The sequence below is a fragment of the Lagenorhynchus albirostris genome, chromosome 14 (assembly GCF_949774975.1).
Source record: "Lagenorhynchus albirostris chromosome 14, mLagAlb1.1, whole genome shotgun sequence".
Taxonomy (NCBI): domain Eukaryota; kingdom Metazoa; phylum Chordata; class Mammalia; order Artiodactyla; family Delphinidae; genus Lagenorhynchus; species Lagenorhynchus albirostris.
In genome coordinates this window covers 26,716,114-26,734,868 of record NC_083108.1, presented here as the reverse complement: position 1 = coordinate 26,734,868, position 18,755 = coordinate 26,716,114, and the positions used below count along the sequence as shown (strand labels likewise).

Here is an 18,755-nt window from a genome sequence, read left to right as displayed (position 1 = left end):
GTTATGGAGAGACGTGTGGCAGACACTCAAGGATGCTTACTCAACACCCTTTCCAATCAGCTTCTTAGCCTACTTCTACTATGAGGGCTGGAAAGCCTACTTGAAGTCCCAGTTTCCAGCGTAGCTAGGGTGGCCACGTGACACAGGCAAAAGTTCCAAGGAGAGCTTTGTTTCTCTCAAAATAAAGCAAGACTTGCCAGAAAAATGTCTTTCGCCTTTGGTCTTCTCTTTTCTTCCTGCCTAGAACACAGATAAGATGCAGAGAGGTTCAGCAGCCACCACGTGATCATGAGACAACAAGCTGGAGGATGAAAGCCGCAGTGCTGAGGATGGTGACACAGCGAGAGACCAGGTGTCTCAGAAAGTGGCTGCACCAGCCCTGAGCTGACCATACCTGTATCTCATGTGAGATGAGAAAAATAAGCCCCTGATTGGTTAACATTGCACTTCAATTTTCTGATACTTGCAGCCAGATATGTTCCTAACTGACACAAGATGATAGATTAAGGAATAACAAAACCTCAACTATCAGACAGCTTCATTCTAAATAGTCAAATTATTATAATCCGAGGGTTTTCTGTTTTTAGGCCATAAGACCTTTTCAAAATATTTTCCAAAATATGTTACCCATCAATCTTTTCCTATCATTCTGTGATGAGCTGAAATAGATGGAGAGCTCGTGACTAAGGAAAATACATAGTCCATTTTCTAAATGACCTCAGACTTCCATAATTTTTCAATATTCTTTTGGCTTTTTATATCTTCTCTGACTCCCCATTACAGTTCTCAATAACCCTACCAATTACAGTGTGTTTTTTTCCTTCTAATTTTCTGCTGTAGGTTTAAAATTACAGGTAGCAAGTTTGCTAGAAGGGATTATAAGCAAGCACTGAGTGAGAATTTGAGGTGTCTTGCCTTCAGAATCAGGGCAGGGCAAGGTAATGCCAGGGACATGAGCTCTCCTCATGAACTTTGAGCCAGATATGTCTTAGCTTCTCAGAAGCCTTTTCGCTTTCTTCTTGATTCTTCACTTTGTCCTGGGTAGGTTTAATCATGAGGACCTGAGATCCAGAAGTTTGAGGTACAAAGCAACAGGCCAAGATAAGTCACAATGTAGCTTATGATTAAGGTGAAATGAACCGCTACAAGCCCGGCGGGGTTATAGACATTCATGGGAGGGAGAGGTTCTGGTGGCCAGAGGGGAAACACTTCATGGTAGAGCCCTGAAGGATGATCAGACCCTGGCTGGGTTCAGATGACAGAAGTGGTCCTTCTAGGAAGGTGATAACACAGGCAAAGCCTTGGAGGCTACTGGGAGGGCAGCATGGTTGGCCAGTGGACTTAGGCAGAAGAGTGGAGACAGATCTAAAGAGGGAAGTTAGGGCTAAAATATAACTTCTGAAGAGCCAGAATTCCTGCCTCTCAGGCCAAGGGACCACAGACAGTCAGCTGAACCCACCTTTGACAGGAGCCAGCCTGCAGACGGCCCCTTGTTATTGTGGCCAACATTGATCTTCATGAGCTGCCCCAGATCCGGGGCATCCACTGTGAACTTGTCTTCCGCTCCCTTTTCAAAGTTGTCCTTTCCATTCTCCAGCCTACGCTCACCTGTATGCACAGACACATGAGAAAGTTACAAAGGAGACCAGAGGACGAAAAAGAAACAGCTCCAGACTTTAATGGGCTGCCCACTGAAGGATGGTTTCAAAAGTCACCATGGTGCGAGGTGGTGGGTTGTGACAGGAGGTATGTGGACACTCTCTGTACTTCCACTCGATTTTGCTGTGAACCTAAAACTGCTCTAAAAAATAAAGTTTATTAATTTAAAAAAAAAGGGCAGCTTCACCCCAAGATCTACAGGCTCCTTAAATCCCTCCAGCCACCAGTCAAGGCCAAGGCTTGCCTTGTGTGTGGCTTGTGCCCAGGACCCACAACTGGGCTTCTGATTTCTGCCTTAGCCCAGAGTCCCCACCCTAGTAAACTGATTTGCACCCCCATCCCTGGACCTGAGGCCCTGCCTTGTTTACTGGCTGCTGGCCCTGAACTAGGAACACAACCATGGTCGTTGGTCTAGGGGCTGTGGCTGGGACCCTGACATCAGCCAGCAGGCTTCCTTAGGCCTGACTCCTCTGGAAAACAGTGATGATAAGTAGCATCAGACACTGCTGGGTGTTTAACACAGTTTCTTCCCTCACTTATTCCACGGCACAATCTAGGAGGGAAGTATTATCAACTCTGTTTTGCAGATGAAGAAACTGAGACTTGGAGAAGCTAAACAACTGGCCAAAAGGCGCACAGGTATTGAGCACACAGTTAGGACCCGATCTAACCTGTTCCTTCTACTTTTCAGTTTTCCATTATTACCCTCCGAGACCTACCAGTCACATTAACCCTTACAACCCCACCTAAGCACCAGCCTTTTGCTTATGTTATTCTGTTTTCTTTCTTTTCCAAAATTTGATTCTTTAAATTTTTCTAAATTTTAAATTGCCACACCTCAAACATATAGATAATAATAATAGTCATCCATGTACCCACCACCCAGATGTAAGAGGTATAACAGATATTAACATTTTGTGTAATTAACTTAGGCCTTTCTCTTTTTTAAAGGAAATTAAACATGACGGGTAAGTCTAAAGTCTCATGGTCCATCCCTTCCCCCGCCACACCCTCCCACAAACAAACACTATAGTCAACTGGTATCCATTGTTCCCGTGAATTTTTGCTTGCACATGTATGTATCCATAAAGAAAATATATTATTTTTGAATGTTTTAGAATTTTACAGAAATAAGATCATAGTGCACGTTGCTCTGTCTTAAGATAAGTTCCTTGTCTGTACAATAGGGATGATAAGGGCTCCACCTCATTGGGGCTGCTGTGAGAATTAACTGAATGGATGTGTGCAAAGCCCTTAGAGCAGCGCCTGGAGATGGTAGGTGCTGTATAAGGGACAGGACCGTTGCTATTGCTCCTGTTACCATCGTCCTATCATCACACACCCTTGTGCAACTTACTTTTTTTTAAGTTAATGTCATGCTTTTGAGATTATTCTGTTGATGCTAGTAACAGAATTCGTCCAACTTCTGTATAATAGTCATTGAATGAAGAAAACACTATTATGTGTTCATTCTTTCACCGATGTACATTTGATTGTTTCTAGTTGATTGCTATTGTAAATAGCACTGAATTGGACTCTCTTGTACTTACCTTCTGCTGCCCATTTGTAAGAACTGATCTGAGTAGACACCTATAGAGTTGCTGGGTCCTGAGGTATATTCATCTTCAATGTATTAGGTATTGCAAAATTACCTTCCAAAATGGTTGTACTACATCAATTACCACCAGCAGTGCATGAGGGTTCCCATTCCCCATAATCATTATTAACACATATATTTAAAATTTTGTTTCAGTGTGTGTACAATGGCGTCTAATTATGGTTTTAATTTGCATTCCCTTGATTATTTGAAAAGGTTAAAAGATTATTTGGAAAGACATTCATATATATATTCAATACATACATTTGAGAGATTGGTTCATATATATATTGGCCATTTAGACCTTGCTCTTCCATAATTTTCCTGTTCATGTACTTTATCATATTTTTCTATTGTCTTTCCTTTGTCTATGGCTTTTAGCATATAGACATTTTTCTTGTTTTAATGGACTTTATCAATATTTCCCTTTGTTGTTTGTGCTTTTAGTGAATTGTTCAAGAAACTCCATCCTAAATTGAGATTTTTAAAAAGACACTCAAAGTTTCCTCTAAAAATTTCATAGTTTGCTTTTTCACATTTAAGTCTCTAGCCCATTTGGAACCTATTTTTGTGTATGATGAAAGGTAAAAAGATCTACTTTTATCTTTTCTCATATGGTTAGACAATTGTTTAAACATCAGTAGTTGAATATTTCATCCTCTTCCCTCTGATTTATACCATTTTCTGTGTATTTCTAGACTCTTTATTCTATTCGTTTATTTGTTTATCCTTCTAACCATATGTTACTGTTTTAGTTTTTAGAGATTTGAATGTTTTAATATTTGGCAGGGTAAATATCCTCATATTATTAATACTGTAAATATTATTTTCATTATTCAAAGTTATTTTGGCAATACTTAGCCCTTTGTGGACATGAATTTTAATAGCAGCTTAAGCTGTGGGATATTGCCTTTTGGGAATTTGACTGAAATTGCATTGCATTTATAGAATAATCTGAGAAATTTGGATATCTTACTGAACTTAAGGCTTTTCTCATCCATGAACATAATATATTTTTCCATATATTTAGTTATTCTTGTGTATCCTTAAGTAGAAATCTTTATTTTTTTCCAGAATGTGCTTTTGCTAGTTTTTCTTAGACATATAATTGCTATTGTAAATCATAGTTTTTTAAATTAAATATTTGCTTGTTGTTTATGTTAATATTTGTGTATTAATCTTGTATCCAACAACTTTATTAAACTTTCTCATTGGTTCTAATGATTTTTAAGTTCTAATGATTTTATAGATGATCATTAGTTTTTATGAAAATTAAGTTTTATTTCTAAATGGGGCCAGAGGTTGAAGTTTCTTCTAATTTTATTGACTTGTGATCAAAGAATGTTGTCTCTATGTTATTGATTCACTTGCATTTGTCATTAAGCACTTGAAAGAATGTAGTCTCTACCATTTGGATTTAGGAATCTACATACTTCCATTAGATCAAGGCTATTAACTGTGTTGTTAAAATCTGCACCCATACTAAATTTTTATCCATTTGACTTATCAGTTACTGAGAGTGTTGTATTAAAATCTTCCACTATGATTATGTACTTGTCAAGTTTCTCCAAGGATTTTATTATTTTTTGCTTCACATATTTTGAAAATATGTTGTTAAAACTGTACAAGTTCAGAATTATCATATCTTCCAGGTTAATTGCTCTTTTTGTCATTGTATAATATACTTATTTCTAATGAAGTGTTTTGTCTGAAAGTTTAATTTGATGGATATTAATATAGCAGCACCAACTTCTTTCTTGTAGTTGATATGTTCCTGGTATACTTTATTCCATTGTATATATTCTCAGACATTTATGTATCATATATTTAAGCTGGATTTTATTTCTTTTAATTTAATATGAGAATATCTATTCTTTAATTGATGAGTTTAGTTTATTTCTATTTATTGTATTATTTACACACTTATCTTACTTTTTGCTAGTAGCCATGCTTTTTTTTTCTTCATTTCCTGACTTTTATTTGGTTGATTGAGTCTTTATTCCCTTTTATTCCCTCCATTGGTTTAGAAATTATACATTTCTATTTGGGGGTGGTTACTTTTACAATTTTAATATGCATACTTGACGTATTAAAGTCTAAAGTTAATCAACTTCTCTGCTCTCCTAGGGTAGGGGAATGGGCTACAACCAAGTTATGTTTTAACTCTCATTATCTCCTTTCTTTCTCAAAGATCGCTATCTTTTAGTGTTTAGGGTCCACATTTTCTCATGTCTTGATAATAGTTATTATTAGTATCATTTTTTATAGTCAGTGCTTGCTTAAATTTGTTATATAATTATCATTTTGGGGGTTCACCTTTGTTTCTTGCATCTTACACTTTTCTTCTGGGTACAATTTTCTTTTTCTTAAAGTATATCCTTCAGTGGTTATTTAAGCGTGGGTCTATGAGTGAGTGGTCAGTCCTATTTCTCTTTGTTTGCTTGGAAATCCATTAATTTTGCCTTCACTCTGGAATGATAACCTAGTTGAGTACAGAATTCTAGGTTGATATATGTCCTTGCTCAGAAGATTGAAGTTTGGGTTTTTTTGGTTTGTTTTTTGTTTTGTTTTTGCTTTTTTATTTTGGCCATGCCACACAGCTTATGGGATCTTAGTTCCACGACCACTGGACCACCAGGGAATTCCCAGAAGATTGAAGATATTATTCCATAAACTTATATCCTCTATAGCTTGCTGATAGGAATTTGCTATCAATCTAATTGCGTTTATAGAAAATAATCCACCAAATCTGGTTACTTTTAAGATCTTTCTCTTGGCCTTTGGCTTCACTACAATGAATCTAAATGTGGATCTGTTTTTATTTATCATGTTCAGTGTCTTTTGTTACTTTAATCTGAAGAGTCATATCTTTGCTTAATTCTGAAAAAACGTGATCAGCCATTATCTATTCAAATATTTCCTCTCACCTATTCTATATATTCTGTTTCTGAAACTCCTGTTCAACATGTCAGAACTTATTCTCTCCTCCACATCTCATGACCTCTCACTGATATTTTCCAACCCTTTATGTCTCGGCCACATCTGCATGTTTTGTTTATATTTCTCTTACAGTTCAATAATTCTCTATTCAACAGTTTCTAATTGTGTTGTTTAACCCATCCATTAAGTGTTTATATTTAGTAACTATATTTTCATTTACTATATTTCTGTTTGCTATATTTTTCATAGTGCCTTGTTGTTTTCCTTAACTGTTTGTTTCATGTCTATAGACAGTTTAAACATACTTAAGTTATAGGCTTTCTCAGATTACTCTATTACCTGAAATTCTGGAGAATTTAATCTTATTGTCTGTCTGTTGTGTCTATTGATGGTTAGTCATGGTGGATTGTGTCCTTGAGTGTTTTGTAGTTTTGGAACGTGAACTCATCTCCAGTACTTTATCTGTGGGAATCTCATGAAGTCTTGCAAGTGCTTCTGCCAAGCACCGAAGTGTATTACTGGCATGGAACGAATTTTCTGTACCTGAGGGGGAGGGTTCCCAAATCACACTTGTAGTATAAAATCAGACCTCAAGCCCACATGTATGTAAGCCTAAGATATCAATTTCCCATCAACTGTCTTTTTAATCTAGAGTTCTTACAGAGATAAGTTTACTATACTGATGAGCAATTTTTTTCCTAGTCTATTTTTTCACTGAAGATGTTCCTGTGAACTTCAGGGATCCTGGCTTTATGTGTGGTTCTAATTTTTTGCATATTTTGCCTCATACAGAGCCAAAATATCATTTTCTGACCCCAAATGTGTATGGAAATCCATCCTGTAGATTGTTGAACATAAAGTCTCCCTGATTCCAAGATCCACAGCATCAATTCATAGCTGATACTTTAGTTTAAGTTCTCTCTTCATTTCTGACACCTGGAGATTTCTCTTTTTTCTTAAAATCCCAGCAATGCATTTTTATTATTTAATATACTGTGTCCAAAATTCATGTCTTTGTAGCTTTCTGACTCCTGTAGTATTCCCTTAAATTGGCAGAAGCAGGACAACACCACCTGTCTCAGTTCTGCTGGCCTGAACTTCCTTCCAACACCGGCAGCTGTGTCTGTGCCCTCAGTTCCTGCTCCACCTATGAGGCCAAGTGTAAGTCTATCCCCTGGCCCCATTCTTGTCTGCCCCAAATCATGCAATGAATCAGGCCATGCCCAGTCACATCCCAAAATATAATTCAAGATGGGCATGGAGCCTAGGGAGATAGATAGAGAGTAAGTGAGGATGAGTCCCCTGGAGATGTGGAGCCTGGGTCTGTTCTAGGATGCAGGATGATTTTAAATCAACCAAAAATCCAAGCACAACTTACTCTGAAAACACACCACACACACAAACTTGACAAGATGGACACCGTGCTGCCCAAGGAAGGCCATGACAAACCACGTCACAAGAAGAAGAGAGGCTCAACAGGAGAGCCTAGAGGAGACTGGAGTTGCCTTCCTCTTCCAGGAGGGTGGAAAACAGCCCACTTAAGAAGTAGTTCTGGGCATGGCTTTTGAAGAAAGGATTTCAAACCCATTACCTGTGTCTCCATACTCTCCAAAGATATTGATGAAGATGTCAGCATCAGTCCCTGCACCAATGACATCACCAGTGTACACCTTGAGTTCATACTTGTTACCTGGAGATGAAGACAGAGAAAGTCTCAGCTCATTCAGGTCCTGAGTAGAGAAGAACAGAGGCCAAAGTAGCTACCAACCATCCACCCTTCCCTCCAGCAATGCATGAATTGTCACCATTACTTTCAATAACCAAGCAAGACACAAGTCGCCTGACGTTGGTTCTAAATGGTCATAGCTGAACTGCGTGCAGAGCAGAAATCAGAGGTAGAGGGGACTTCTGTTTTTATCTACTAACTTGTTGCCTTGGGATGCATGAATCAACCCAAATACAACCAACCCACCACCAGCGTTTCTCCTCTGGATACTGAAATGACTCCCACTGGGTCCCCAGCCTCTACTCTGTCTTCTCCAATCTGTTCTCTATGCTGCATCACAGTATAAAAATCCATGGGGGAAAATTGATTATACAAATAAAAATCGAATTTATATGTAAGTTTTCAAGGCCATAACCAGTGCAAAGACCAGAGGAACCAATAATAGCTAGCAAATGCATGTTCAGGCATTACCTCATTTAAAGACCTGTATCAGCTTCCTGTACCTTTGCTCCATTTATTGAACAGAAATCCATTCTCTGTAACCCCAAAATGCTTAAGCCTTGGCCATGGCCTCAAGTCAGGGGGTGGTGGGGCTCAAGGTAAACTTGACAACATGTTGAGCCCTGCCCGGGTCTCCCCAACCGGAGCCTGCCTTAGGGTGGGGTAGCAAAAGCCAAGGATTGCTATGTGGTGTGAAATGGAGATTCCTCTAGATTTTCTTTGGGCGCCAACAATTCTAAGGGCTGAGGCGACTTTCCCTTCCCTTTCCCCTTCCTACAATAGCTTTCTATTTTTCATGTACCAGAATCTTTTTTTTTAGATGTCTTATGCCTAATATATGAAACTGATAAAAATTAGAGCTGTTTTAATTGAGGCGCAAATCAGAGCCCCTCTGCCCACCTCCTCCCTAGAGCCTTCCTTCATGTCCCAGCCCCCACGTGTCTTGCTCCTCTGTGTTGCTTGGCTCTGCCATGTTCTCTGTGTCAATGATTTCCAAGTTTCACCATCTCCTCCTTGTGCTATTTGCTGTTTCCTGCAGGTGAGAATTCTATGTTCCTCAAGAAGTTAAAAGAGGTCTGGGAGCAGGACTTCCTTCTCTCATATGGCTTCTCTCATAGCCCCTAGCACAGTGCTGGGCACATATTAGAGTCTCACTGAGTATGTTGAAAAGCTAATTGAATTGAATTTCCTAAATCTCAAAGTCTCATGAAGTTGCTCAGGGCAAAGGACTGAGGTGGGGAGGTGAAAAGAAATCTAATTTCATCCCTTCCCATCTCGAATCCTGTCCAGCAGTACAGGGCTGCCCTCTAGAGATGACACAGTGCAGAATCCTGCAGGGGACCCACGGAGGACACTCCACCCACACAGCCCTGACGGCTGGCCTTTGACCTGCTGAGGACATTGAGCCAAGAAGGAGCAAAGTCTTCTCTTTCTCTCCTCAATCTTTACTTGGTGAAACCCATCCAGGGAGAGGGAAGACCCTCCAATCTTTGTCCCCAAATGAAGGCTTCAGTAGGACAGTTGTTCTCAGATTCCCACCCCTTTTGCTTCACCACTAAGACTCTTCTGAGACGGGACACGGAGCCAGGGCCTTCAGAAGAGTCCAGACAGGCAAACCCCAGCTCAGTGACTTGAAACTTGGGCCACATTCAGGCTCCCAGGGGAGCTTGTTAACAAGGCAGATTTCCAGGTTGCCTTCCAGGGACCCTTCATCAGGGGGTTCATCCAGCGAATCCTGTTCTTGATCATCCTCCAAGGTGCACAGGCCTCCTGCAGGAGTTCTTTCCTCCTCTGGCTGGCAGGGCCTCTGAGAGCCACTCACTTTGGTTCAAGTCCTTTCTCAGGTGCAGTCCAGGGCTCACTTCACACAGAGGCAAAACCCCTCTGCAGGGCCGGTGGTGCCAGGGTGGCGTGGGGACTGGGAGAGGCTCTGAAGGCCACTGCTGAACATCAGTCAGAGGGGCAACAGGACCCCAAAGGGAACTGGGCACAGTGAAGCAGGAGAAAGGATGAGGGGGCTAGGGAATATTTGTGGAAGGAGTAGCAGACACTCTGAATCATTCCAGAAGGCGGAATTTGAATTAGTGGGTTGAATTACGAAGAGGAATATTTTAGCTCACCAAAAGAAACATTTTCTAATATGTAGGGCTATCCAACAAAGGACTGGGATGCCCTCGGGGGAAGTGAGTTTCCCAATCCCGGAGACACCTAAGCAGTCACTCTATGCCAAGCACATTGGTGGGGAGCCACCTGTCAGGGATGCTGTGGAGAAAATGGCAGAGGTGAGGGATGTGAGAACACTAAGGGTCCTCTTCAATCTGCAATTCCACAACATTTGACCAGGAAAGGCAGCCTTGCAGACTATGGAGGGAAGCCAGGAGAACAAGGAAGCATCTCAGAGGATGGGAGAGGTACCCAAGTCTCATGCAGATGAGGCCCGGAAAGCAGGAGTCCATGAAGGGCTTTGGGAACAAACATCCTCATCCTGGGAAAGACCAGAGAAGCAGAGTATCAGGGCCTAAGTGAGGCAGCAGGATGATAAGCCAATGGTCAGGGGCCAACAGGCCAGAGAAAGCTTCTAGGCCTTGCCAGGCGAGGCTATCAGGGGCCCGTGCCCAGGGATCAGGAAGCCAGATGAACAGAATGCAGGAGGAAGTCGATTCTGGAACAAGGCTAGACTGTCTTCTAAACTCTGTGGAACTTTCTACAGCAAGATGAGGTGCTGGGTCCCCATGTAGCTGGCTGGATGGATAGAAGATGACCCTTGATCACACTGAGGAGTGGCCAAGAACTGCCTTTTAAATCTGCTCTTTAAAAGGCCCCATAGGGCTTCCCTGGTGGTGCAGTGGTTGAGAGTCTGCCTGCCAAGGCAGGGGACACGGGTTCGAGCCCTGGTCCAGGAAGATCTCACATGCCCCGGAGCAACTAGGCCCGTGAGCCACAACTACTGAGCCTGCGCGTCTGGAGCTTGTGCTCCGCAACAAGAGAGGCCGCGACAGTGAGAGGCCCGCGCACCGCGATGAAGAGTGGCACCTGCTCGCCGCAACTAGAGAAAGCCCTCGCACAGAAACGAAGACCCAACACAGCCAAAAATAAATAAATAAATTAAAAAAAAAAAAGGCCTCATAGACAGACAAAGAAGCTTCTTTTATTACTGTTCTCTCTCCCTTTTCCCATATTTCCTCTTCAGGCAGAACCCCATAATATCTGATTTGCCATTTTCCAAGCAAGCACTAGGGCCCAGAGCCCATTCGAAGTTGTGATGAAGTGCATATATTGATGAAAGAATAAAAGCAGGGCTCCGTTCCCTCACCATTGGCAAACGGCCAGCACAGTACAGCAAGGCTTCCTCTTAAGTGTTCACATGAGAGCCCCCCAATTTCCCGTGATCAGAGTTTCAACAAACGCAAACTTGCCTTTCTGGCACAGTGGGTGGTTTGGCCAGGGGGAAAGGGGGAGGGCCAGGGAAAATCCCTGCCCCAGAGGCCAAGGGAGCAAGGCAGTCTGGAGAAAGATGATGAGAAGAAAGGTGGAAAGAAGAGGCCAGGAATGACTCACCTTCCCTGGCAAATAATACTAAACCTTCACACAGGGACTGCAGTTCACAAGGCACTTGCACGTCCTTGATCCATGCAAGGGCCACGTGAGGAGGGCAGGTACTGTGAACATTCTTACTGACAGACGAGGTACCGGGGCTCAGAGAGCAAGGTGGCTTAGCTGAGGACACACAGCTGCTAAATGTTGCCAGCAGGGCTCAAAGCCATGTCTCTTGTCTCCAAATCCAGGGCTGTTTCCAGAATACCTCATGGGCTCTTATGCTCTTGGCCAGAGGTCAGCAACATTTTTCTGTAAGTGCCAAATAATAAATATTCTCGGGCTTGCAGGCTTCCTGTGTCATGGAATATTCTTCTTGTTTTGATTTCTTTTCAACCCTTTAAATATGTAAAAGCCTTTCTAGTCTCATGGTCCACACAAAGACAGGGAGAAGACCGGGTTTGGCCACCCCCTGCCCTGTGTTCTCTTGTGCTCTCAGGCACCGTCCTGTGTGTTTCTGACACAGGACTGCAGGCAACTCTGCTCTCTGTGGCCTGGATGGGAACGGAGCTGCCTGGCGCAGGGGAGTCAGCTGCTGGTTGCAGGATAATCACAGCACAACCTAACCACTAGCTAAGCAGCTCAGGGCTCTGAAGGTGGGGGAACTATTGCCCTTTCTCTGTTGGGGTGGAAGGGGTGAGAAGGAGCAGGTCCTGTGCTCCGTTTTTCCTGCCCTTACAACGCTGTGTGACTAGGCTGAGCCTGCTGTTCCCTTGAGTCCAGTGGAGAAGGGGGTCTGGTCTGGGGTTTTCTGAAGGTGGGGACGATGGCAGGTCCAGTTCTGCAACCTTTGGCGTTATGCCCTTCAGCTCATTGCCTGGTTGTGAACGAGCAAGGAGCAGAGATGGGGAGAGAGGGGAAAGTCAGGCTGGAGGAGGGACTAACAAGTTCATCCCCCTTCCTGAGTGAGCATGGGAGAAACAGGGACTAGAGATGGCCCACCCCAGCCCTAAAGTTGGCCTGTGGTTTACCCATTTGGCATATTATCTGTTATAAAATTCTCCCTAGAACTGATTTCTCTCTGGCCTTTCAGCAGGGTTACCGTTAGCCCAAATGGTGCCTTTGTGCAAATTAGATAAAGGGATCCCTTCCTCGAGACACATTACTGCCATCTGTTGGATAACTGTCATAATAAATGCATAAGTCTACAAGCTCTATGATGTGAAAGCTGTCTCCTTACATAGCTGCACTTGTGCAGTGCATAGCCTGTACATCTGAACCCAGCAACCCTACCTTTCGGGTAGTAGCCTCCTTCCACTAAAGGTCAGCAAGAGCTCGGAGTGGACAAACTAATTGAAACGTTTGATCTGAACAATATACAACAGATACAGATCACGGTGCCGATCACCTGGTGCCTTCCAAAGCCAAACAGCGTTGAGCTGGGGTGCTGTACGGATAGTATCATTTACAGCTTAAAGACAGATTGCTACCTCAAGGCCACATCAGTGGGTTGTCTGTGTCCTTCTTGCCCTGCCCAGGGGATACCCAAGTCCAGCCTTGCCCTTGCCCTTTTTTGCTTCTGCACGCCCCATTGCAGAGGCACAAGGCTACTCCCTCCAAACAGGAAATCTGTCCCCTGCGGACCAGCCGGAAGTTGCATGTGCGGGCTTCCAGAAAAGGCAGGCACTGGCAGACCCCAGATGCCTCCTGCGCCGCCGGGTGTGCCAGCGGCTCCCACAGCCTCCCCAGCGCGCCGTCTGGAACAGTCAGCACACAGCAGCGACGGGACACATCTCCAAAGAGCAACCCTGGGTGGCAGGGGGAGGCAGAGCCCTGAGGGGGCCGGAAGCCCCAAGTCCTGGTGCCGCGTGCACCAGGTGCCAGCTGAGCTGCTCATCGTGTGCCCAACAGCAGAAGCCTAGCAAAGACCCCATAACTAAGCCTCTGTCCCACTTGCCAAGGAAGAGACCATCCCAGCCCCAACGTGGTTTGAGCCTCCGAGAAGCTCACGTGGTCCAGGCTTTTTCAGGAAGCAGAGAATCGTGAATGAGCTAATGATGAGCTGACTGAGCTTCTTTCCCTGCCTTTCGCCCATCCCCAGATCCTGTTTAATTAGAAAGTGGCTTTATTTATTTTGGCAGGTGAGACTGGGGAGGAGGGTTGGAAGGAGGATGACGGGTCCTGATTTTACCCCACCCCCAACCGCATCTGCCAGGTTCACACCCTGACACCCGGCACTTCCGCTCACCCAGAGCAAGGATGCCAACACACAGAAGTGAGATCTCACAGGCGCTGCGTGGGAGGAGATGAAAATGGCAGGGAGAGAGATTCAGGGGGGGCTGCCCTGGGGGTGGAAGCCGAGGGGGAATGTTCTCCCCCCAGCCAGGGAATGCCCCTAACTACTCAAGCCTGCATGGGTATGGGGAGAATGTGGTCTGCAGAACCCAAGGATGGGCGGCAAGGCTCCATGCTGAGAGCTAGGTCATGGCCACTGATCAGTGAATGCCCTCCCAGGCCCATGGGCTCGAATTCTCCCTCCCCCAGTGCTGTCCCCAGACAGTTTCCTCCTTCTTCTCTCGAGTCCAGAGACCCAAATCTCTCACCCAGATTCACCCTGTTCTTTAAACAGGACTGGAACACCTCTGCTTTCTCTGTAAGGCCCTCGACCTCGCTGCCCTTGCAGACACACCCACTAATCAATAGATAGCTAGTGGGAAGCAGCCGCATAGCACAGGGAGATCAGCTCGGTGTTTTGTGACCACCTAGAGGGGTGGGATAGGGAGGGTGGGAGGGAGGGAGACGCAAGAGGGAAGAGATATGGGAACATATGTATATGTATAACTGATTCACTTTGTTATAAAGCAGAAACTAACACACCATTGTAAAGCAATTAGACTCCAATAAAGAATTTTTTAAAAAATAGATAATAAGAGCCTCCAGGGCTTACTGAGAACGTAGTGTGGGCCAGCACACCTATTATCTCCTGTAATCCTCACAGTGACTATTGTCACCATCTACTGATGAGGCAATCTATGGAAGCAGGAGGTTGACACAAGTTTTCACAGTTGAAAAGATTGAAACCCACACCTGGACTCAAGGGATCCAGACAAGAAGGCTCTCTCCTTAGCTGTCATTACACCCACCCTACCGGCTGTAGCTTAAACCCCAGATTCTCTCTGAAGGGCCCTACCTCCCAAGCCCTAAGTGCTCCCTTCCAGAACTTCTGGGGTCTGCATCACTTATTTGGCACTTAACACTTGCTAGAACACAGGCCAAGGGTTGAACGCAGCTGAGCCTGGTTACACAACATTAAAACATCACTCAGTCATGAGTAGTCGCTCTCGGGTGGTAATCAAGAAAAAGTACTCTGCTCTTTTCATCCCCCCCACCCCCAAATAAATATACAGCTCATATATTTCCTAGGAAACTGTGATGTCAGCCTAACGCTATCAGGTGTTTGACAGTATTGAGTAGATAAGCTTTTACTCCCCTCGTGCTCACCTCCCTCACTGCCAAGCCCCACGGAGCTATTTCCACACGCACCCCCATTGCTCGCCTGCCCCACTCCTGCTACGCTGCCGAAGGTCCTTCCCTTCCACGTGCACACTCAGCAACTGTGGCTGCATTTCCTCTCTTTCCAACCCAGATTCCACTCCATTGCTGGAGTTTATCCTCCCACAGTGCTGGGAAGCCAGCACTTCTCAGTTGCTGCCCGAGGTGAGTAATACGTGTCAAAAGACTTATCATTCTGTGAACCCCTTGAGCCAACAATTCAATCCCTGTGCATAACAATTAGTTTATGGTAGGAAATAATTGTGTTCATAGATTACCTAAAAAGATGGCTATCACAGCACGGTTAGTAATAACAAGAAATTGAGAACAACTTAAAAATATCCAAAATGAGGGATTGTTGGGGGTGAATTACAGTATTCACTCATTCATGAAATACCATGCAGCCATTTAAAATAATAGTTTAGAAGATTAGTCAATGCTATTAAGTGAAAAAAATTGGATATAAATCTGACTATAATACAATACCATTTTTCATCAATATATAGTGGTTAATACATTCACGCACAAAAAAAGAATAGAAAAGAAATTCACCAAAATGTTAACAGAGGTGTCTCTAAGGCTGTCCTACACAGTGATTAAGTTCAAGTCTCTGGGTTCACTTTTGGCTCCTTCACTTATAAACAAATTACTTAACCTTTTTGTGCCTTTGCTTCCTTCATCTGCAAAATGGGGATGTGATAATACCTCCCTATGTCAGAAACATACAAACAGCTTATACAGCTTAATTTTAAAAAAAAAGAAAAGAAACCAATCAAAACATGGGCAGAAGACCTGAATAGACATTTTTCCAAAGAAGACATATAGGCACATAAGGCCAACAGGCACATGAAAAGTTGCTCAGCATTGTTAATTATTAGAGAAATGTAAATCAAAACTACAGTGAGGTAACACCTCATTCCAGTCAAAATGGCCATCATCAAAAAGTCTACAAATAACAAATGCTGGAGAGGGTGTGGAGAAAAGGGAACCCTCCTGCACTGTTGGTGGGAATGTAAATTGGTGCAGCCACTATGGAGAACAGCATGGAGGCTCCCTGAAAAACTGAAAATACAGTTACCATATGACCCAGCAATCCCACTCCTGGGCATATACCTAGAAAAGACAAAAACTCTAATTTGAAAAGATACATGCACCCCAATGTTCACAGCAGCACTATTTACAATAGCCAAGACATGGAAGCAACCTAAGTGTCCATCAACAGATGAATGGATAATGAAGATGTGGTACATATATACAACGGGCTATTACTCAGCCAGAAAAAAAGAATGAAATAATGCTATTTGCAACAACATGGATGGACCCAGAGATTATCACATTAAGTGAAGTAAGACAGACAGAGAAAGACAAATATCATATGATATCACTTATATGTGGAATCTAAATAAATGGTACAAATGAACTTATTTATGAAACAGAAATAGACTTACAGACATAGAAAACAAACTAATGGTTACCAAAGGGGAAAGAAGGGGAGGGATAAATTTGGGATTAACAGATACAAACTACTATATATAAACCAGATAAACAACAACGACCTACAGTCTAGCACAGGGAACTATATTCAATATCTTGTAATAACCTATAATGGAAAAGAATATGAAAAACACTTGATGCTCAGGGGAGGGGTTGAGTAGGAAACCATTGGTGGCTGGAATGGACACCCACAGGCCAAGGCAATATCTGTATCATAAACTCACATTTTCATGATTACATAATACAGCTCTGCGAAAGTGCAATTTCCAAAAATAGAAACAAAGGTTATTATAAACACCTATTTGAAAACCAAAATAACCAAGTATGGGGCAAATATACAATTCCATGCATTCCTCCAAAGGTTCTGGCTGGTTGATTGAAAGAGAATGTTGCTGGCAGTGGTCCCAGGGAACCTGAGGCCACAGTGAAGCTGCGAATTTGAGGGTCTGTCCCCAGCTTTGTGAATGAGACACTGTGCCACCAAGACCCATCAGTTCCTAAAGTGCCCTCATTCTGTTTGAAAGCCTGGCGAACTCCTCACGCATGAAGTCACAGATTGAGCATCACCTCCTCTATGAAGCCCTCCTGATTCCTCCTTCCTCTATGCTTCCATTGGCCTGGGTCATCCCCCACCTACAACATTCTATCCCTTTGTACTGTGATTATTTACTGGCCTGACTCTCTCCCCTCTAGACTCTAAGCTCCTACAGAGAAAAGGCCTTACATATTTACCCTGAGCCCAGGATCTGCTGCAGAGAAGATTCCCAATAAATGTGCACTGCCCGCTGAATCACTGAATGACATTGGAGGAGCGTGAGCTGGCCTCTTGAGCCCAAGGCTCTAGCTCTGCCTATAGTTACACTGTGTGACCAAGAGCAGCTTGCTCAACTTCCCTGGGCTTCTGATCTCTTCTCTGTAACACGGAGGAGGGTAGATAAGGTCGTTCTGGGTACTGAGATTATCTGGTACTCTTCACTGGGGCCTCATTCAAAGCAGTTCTCTTCTTCCCACTCTTTCCGGAGATGACTTTCTGCAATGCTAGGTGGTAGCAGATGGGGTGGGTGGGAAGCTGCTGTGAAGTTCAGAGGAGGAGAGTGCTGCGGGGCTGGCCCTGCTCTCCCCACCCCGAAGCCCTCGGGGCTGTGAGTCCGTGGGCCCAGGACCACCTCTGTAGGGTTCCAAGGAATCATGATTCTCATGAAGCAGCCACAGCAAATAGAGCTAGGGGACCCTGAGTGACATTTGAGCTGGGTTCGGGGGAAATGTCAGGGAGAGGGAAGGGGTTTGGGAAGAGCGGTGCCCCTCACAAGCTTTGGCTGCCGTCAAGGTCATGAGCCTATCCCCAGTTGTCTAGATGAGCCTGCCGGATTCTAGAGGGGATCCTGACGCTTAGTGCCTCCAAAGTCCTTTCTGAGTCTGAGAGGCCAGAATCTTGAGTCTGTGCATCTCAGTGTCAGCGCAAGCCTAGATGTGGAAGAAGCAGCAGGGGGAGAAACACTGGCTTTGTAACAACAGCGACAACCAGACTTGCCTCACGTACTGAGCATTTATTCTATGTTCTGCACTGCACTAAGTCCTTTAACGTTCACTCCCCTAATTAACCAGCTCAAGCACTTTCTGAAGTGGGAATTAATGTTATCCCCACTTTACAGACGAGGAAATAGAGGTAGAGAGATTAAGGCATCTGTTCATGCTTAACTGGTAGAAAGGCAGAGCCAGGTTTTGACCACAGAGATTGGGGGTTCAGAGACAGAGCTCTTGGTGGGGAGATGGGCATGTGCAAAAGAATAGAAAGTAGGGGGTGGGGATGAAATGGGGAAGAAGCATCCACTGTAGAAGGGGAGGGGCCAAAAGCCAATCTCCTCCTGCCTCCGTAGAGGAAGGCTAGCCCCAGACAATCCTCTGTTGGCTTGTGAAAATAAACACTCTACTAGTACTGAAAAGACCCAAGAGGCCATCTGGTGCCCCTACTCCACAGAGGAAGAAACTGAGGACAGGAGAGGAACTGAGCTCTGCCCCATGTCCCATCCCTGCTGGGGGCAAAGCCAGAACTAGAACTCAGGGCGCACAGCCCATGTGCTTTCTGACCCAGAGAGCTATATTTTTAAATTAATGATCTAACTACTCTATGATATCATCCAGTAGAATCTGGGAGTAGGTCAGGGCTGCCGGTTTGTTCGGCAGGGCTCTCACGATGGGTGTCTTTTGCATCAGTCACCCAGGCTGCTTGCATTTGCTCCTGTACCATGCGGT

General features: G+C 44.1%; 1 protein-coding gene across 2 annotated transcripts in view; it reads right to left on the bottom strand.

Annotated features, from left to right (window-relative positions):
* Window positions 1–18,755, bottom strand: part of LOXHD1 (lipoxygenase homology PLAT domains 1) — a 208,644-nt gene that overhangs the window by 162,931 nt on the left and 26,958 nt on the right. For both annotated transcript variants that reach the window (XM_060170427.1, XM_060170428.1), the window contains exons 5-6: window positions 7,788–7,886; window positions 1,460–1,608 (exon numbers count right to left, since the gene is read on the bottom strand). In XM_060170427.1, coding sequence (XP_060026410.1) covers window positions 1,460–1,608; window positions 7,788–7,886 — 248 coding nt within the window. The remainder of the gene's footprint in view (window positions 1–1,459; window positions 1,609–7,787; window positions 7,887–18,755) is intronic.